Consider the following 4,342-nt stretch of genomic DNA (forward strand, 5'->3'; position numbering starts at 1 on the left):
TGGGCTGAAACAGGCCATATACCAACAAGCATTGAACAATTTTAAAAATAAAATGAAATGTCTTACATAAAAAAGAAATGGACTGCAAAAAGCTCGAGGGCCAAAAAAATTGCATGAATCTCAAAAACTAACAAGGCTGAATTGTTGGGCCTGGCCCATGAAGCCGATAAAAAATTGACAGAAAAAATATATAAAAAGGCCGAATTGTTGGGCTAGGCCCATGTAGAAAATCGAATTGGACCGGGCTGAATCTTGTGCCACGTCAGATTGCCACGCTGGATGCCTACGTGGCCTGGGGAGGTTGCTAGTGACCAAAACACCACAGTAGACGTATTTTGGTCATAAACGTCTTCGACCATTCCAGAAGAAAGGTCGCTATAGTCAGTTTACGACCGCCAGTTTTTGACCTTCTGTTTTTGGTCACAAAAAGGTCGCAAATGGAAATTTGTGACCTTTCATTTATACTTAGTACATCATCATCCAAAAAAGAAATGAAAGATCATCAACCCATCGCAAGAACCCCTACAGGTAAATGCCAGAAGAGCGACACTCCAACAGTTGGAGGCAACGATTTCAGAAGTTCTGAATCATAGAACCGCGAGGCCAGAACAGACAGGTTCCCCCTGCCTCTTCGACAAAACGGAGAAAGTTTTAGCTAGCTGAAGAAACACAAGAGCTAATAAGTTTTCTCGACCTATATCTATCTATATGTAAAAGTAGGCATCTAGCTCTGCTGTCATTGTGCCGAGGCGGCCAAGATTCTGAGCAGGTGAACTCTCAGGACTCCTGCTCCGACCTTTCTCTACTCTGCGTGGACATCCGGGTATCGCAGCCTACCATAGACTGAATAAGCAGAAATAATGAGTCAGTTAGGAATCAGACCATTAATCAGCAACAATATAAATGACAAGATCAAGAAGTCAAAACCTGAAACAATATAATTTGCAAGGAACTAAGCTTTTATGCACTATCTATTGTAGGATACTATCTGAATTTTGTTAACAGGTTAGAAACTTAGTATCTTCTCTGCAAAGATGTTATGAAAAGGACGAACTGAATTATCTGAATCAAGAAAAGAAATGTGGAACCAGTAGTTTCGACTAGCTTCAGAGTTCAGACGATCTTTTACCATGTGTACACAGACTGATATATTCACAAAAAAAAGTGTACACAGACTGATAAATCCACATGGCATTGGCACCTACTATTCCCAATCAACTACTTTTACCTTTCTACAAGACTACATCAGTTTCAGAAAAGTGCCATGTCCTAACAAAACCTATCATAACATCCTTTTTCCAAGCACGATCAGACTAGCACTCACTAAAGCAAGACTCTAAATATTTCTTTTGCATTTTAAGACTCTAAATATCATGTTCATGCAGTAAGCAATATCTAATCCAACATCTGCGGAAAAGAGATTCATGACCACCAGTACATTTCTCGGCAAAGAAGATCACTAGGAAGCAGACCAACAATCTAAATCTCAAAAGTAGTGTAGGAACCGAAATTTGTTCACAGGTTATTCAACACAAGGAAAATGGGCTAAATCTTTTTTATTAAGGCTGAAATAAGAGATGAATCAACTGATTTGGCATTTTAAGTTCCGTAATTGTTCTAGCTTTACAAAAAAAACATTACTGGCGGCGAATTAGGACCAAATAGAGGAACTGAATTGTCTGAATCAAGTTTGACTGTAACCAACACTTTCCACATCTGAATCAAGTATGAAACCAACACTTTTCACATCAAGGTTGAGTGGAAGCATGTTACTTGTGAAATGATTTGTTCCCCACAATAACAGCAGTCGCAGACAAGATCAAGAAGTCAAAACCTGAAACAATATAACAAGCAAGGAATTAAGCTTTTATGCACTATCTATTGTAGGATACTATCTGAGTTTTGTTAACAGGTTAGAAACTTAGTATCTTCTCTATAAAGATGAAATGAGATGACTGGACTTGATATGGCTTTTTAGGTTCCATAATTACTACCAGCGGCAAAATGATACGAAATGGACGAACTGAATTATCTGAATCAAGAAAAGAAATGTGGAACCAGTAGTTTCTATTAGCGTCAGAGTTCAGACCAACATTTACACAGTGTGCAGAGTCCCAGGTTTCAGAAACACAAGACTACAACAGTTTCAGATAAATCCACATGGCATTGGCACCGACCGTTCCCATTCAACTACTTTTACTTTTCTACAAGACTACAACAGTTTCAGACAAGTCCCAAGTCATAACAAAACTTATCATACTAATATCATTTTTCCAAGCATGATCAGATTAGCACCTCACTAACTAAGACTGTACATAAAATTCTCATGCAGTAAACAGTATCTAATCCAACATATGTCCACTGTGTAGAACAGATTCAAGACCACCTGTACATTTCCAAAATAAAAACTGAATAACAAGACCAATAATACAGATCATGAACGAAACTTCAGTAAACTTTTTCTCAGACCAATAATAAAAGTTCAGTTAACTGTTTTTCAGACAACAACAACTTCAGTAAACTGTTTTCTCAGACTATAACACTTTCAGTAAACTGTTTCTGAAGCACAAGCAGACTAAAACAGATTTAGTAAACTGTTTCACTTGTTAGCACAATTAGGAGATCATTAGGATATGGGGAGTGGCTCTCACCAGGTGTCCCGGGCAGGTACACGACAATCTAGAGGGTCTCGCCGTTGCCACCGTGGGGCAAAATCTTGACGAGTGGGGTCAAATGCCCATAGCGGCCCGCTCGGACGCACATGGCAAACCCGAATAAGTTCACTGGGCGGTCAAGGCGTTTGTGCACACACTTCCTCACGCTATAAACAAGTCGCCCCTCAAAATGGAGTTCTGCCCAGTCGTTGACGTCCTCGGCGTAGCCCCCCTCGGCACTCGCTAGCGTGAACCGGATCAACCGCCACATCCCTCGCTCTCGTCCTAACTTAACAGAGAGCTTTTGGAGAATCGTCTGCATTAAAGCGCAAGAAACCACGGTTATTGTCGCTCAGGAGTATGAAGACTCTCCGTCCCAGCATGACGGAGAGCTCTCGGGGGTTGCGGCTCTGCAGTAAACCCAGGTGATACTCTGAATTTTCTTACTGAAAACCAACTGCACATTTGGATTTCTCTCGGGATAATGAAATTACACAAATCACAATCTCGGTGCAAATAAACGACACCCAATTCGCCGAAAGCAATTCAAGGGGTATGAAGATCGGGGCATGGCGAACTCACCGGAATCGGGGCAGCAAAGCCAGGCTGAGGCATGTCCGGCCCCCTGAGGGGGATGGTCTGCACTGTCCAGTGCATCATCGAGCTGATGTAGTCGATATCGTCGACGGTGACGCCGGTGTACCACCCTAAAAACTTGCCCGTGTGCTTGCCGTTGGCGCAGAGGTGGCGGCCCCTGGTGTCCCGGAGCAGGACGCTCGTGTTCCCGAGGCCGTTGTCAACGGCTTGCCACATGATAGCCGGCAGCTCCGGCTGGTCGTAATCGCGCTGCTCTGTGCGGTAACCCCGTTGGACGACCGGCGCCCGCGTATCCGTGGCGGCGAGGTAGCGGCCGTAGGCGGCGCTGTAGAGGAGCAGGTAGCTTACGTTGTTGACCTGGTAGATGTGCACTCCCCACGCCGCTTTCAGCGACGCGCGGCGCTCGTGGACGGAGATGCTCCTCCCGTCGCTGTCGGCGTGGAGGTACGTGCCGTGCACGTTGTTGCGCAGCCACACGTACTCCTCCTCATGGAAGTGCTCCATCGGTCGCCGGCGCTGGAGAGCAGAGGCGGTGGGCGCTGCTGCGCGGTGGCGAGAGGTGGGGTTTCTTGGCGCTCCGGCGAGGAGAGGCGAGCTCTTGGTTGCGGCGGTTACGCTGGGCGCCAAGGCGAAGGCGGGGTATTTCAAGGTGCCTGACCCCATCGCCGTCCAGGGCCGCGGGCTTGGGCCTGCGGGCCGTTTCCTCAGCCCCGGCCCATGCTACCGTACTCAGACGCGCCGCGACGGCGGCCGTGGTTGGCAGCACCTCTCCTTCCCTTCCTTCATTGGCGAGCCTCTCGCTCCGCTCTGCCCTAACGCGCCGTCGCCGCCACGATTCGACCGGCGGCCTTGCTCCCTCCTTGCGGTGCCTGAGCGCCCGCTCGTGCGTCGCCACGCCCGCCCGGCGCGAGGGGAGCGAGGCAGCGCGACGGCGCCGAGGAGGAGAGTGAACCACCGCCAGATCCGGCGAGATGGCTAGGGTGTGGTGCTAGCGGCTTGGTGCTTGCTTCGGAGGAAGTGTTGGTCTGATGCTTTGCTGTCGTCTGCGCGCGCGTGGCTTTGTGCGCTGTCCTCTGTTCGCTTGTGAGAGC

General features: G+C 47.4%; 1 protein-coding gene across 3 annotated transcripts; it reads right to left on the reverse strand.

The window, feature by feature from the left end:
• Positions 1–442: 442 nt before the first annotated feature.
• On the reverse strand, positions 443–3,955 carry LOC147958219 (uncharacterized). 3 transcript variants are annotated; one of them, XR_015611475.1, is made up of 4 exons: positions 3,237–3,947; positions 2,652–2,970; positions 1,774–1,834; positions 449–843 (listed from the first exon to the last, which is right to left on the reverse strand). XR_015611475.1 is itself a non-coding variant. In XM_087536604.1 (3 exons), exons 1-2 carry the CDS (start codon positions 3,912–3,914, stop codon positions 2,680–2,682), a joined length of 969 nt encoding a protein of 322 aa, XP_087392730.1. In that variant the 5' UTR covers positions 3,915–3,946; the 3' UTR covers positions 452–843; positions 2,652–2,679. The 3 variants fall into 3 exon arrangements, 2 of the variants coding, with proteins under 2 accessions (XP_087392731.1, XP_087392730.1); XM_087536604.1 differs by lacking the exon at positions 1,774–1,834 and having other exon boundaries at positions 452–843; positions 3,237–3,946; XM_087536605.1 differs by lacking the exons at positions 1,774–1,834; positions 2,652–2,970 and having other exon boundaries at positions 443–843; positions 3,237–3,955.
• Between the last annotated feature and the right edge of the window lie 387 nt (positions 3,956–4,342).

Source organism: Triticum urartu, chromosome 7A, assembly GCF_056163025.1.
Source record: "Triticum urartu cultivar PI428250 chromosome 7A, HENAU_Tu73, whole genome shotgun sequence".
Taxonomy (NCBI): domain Eukaryota; kingdom Viridiplantae; phylum Streptophyta; class Magnoliopsida; order Poales; family Poaceae; genus Triticum; species Triticum urartu.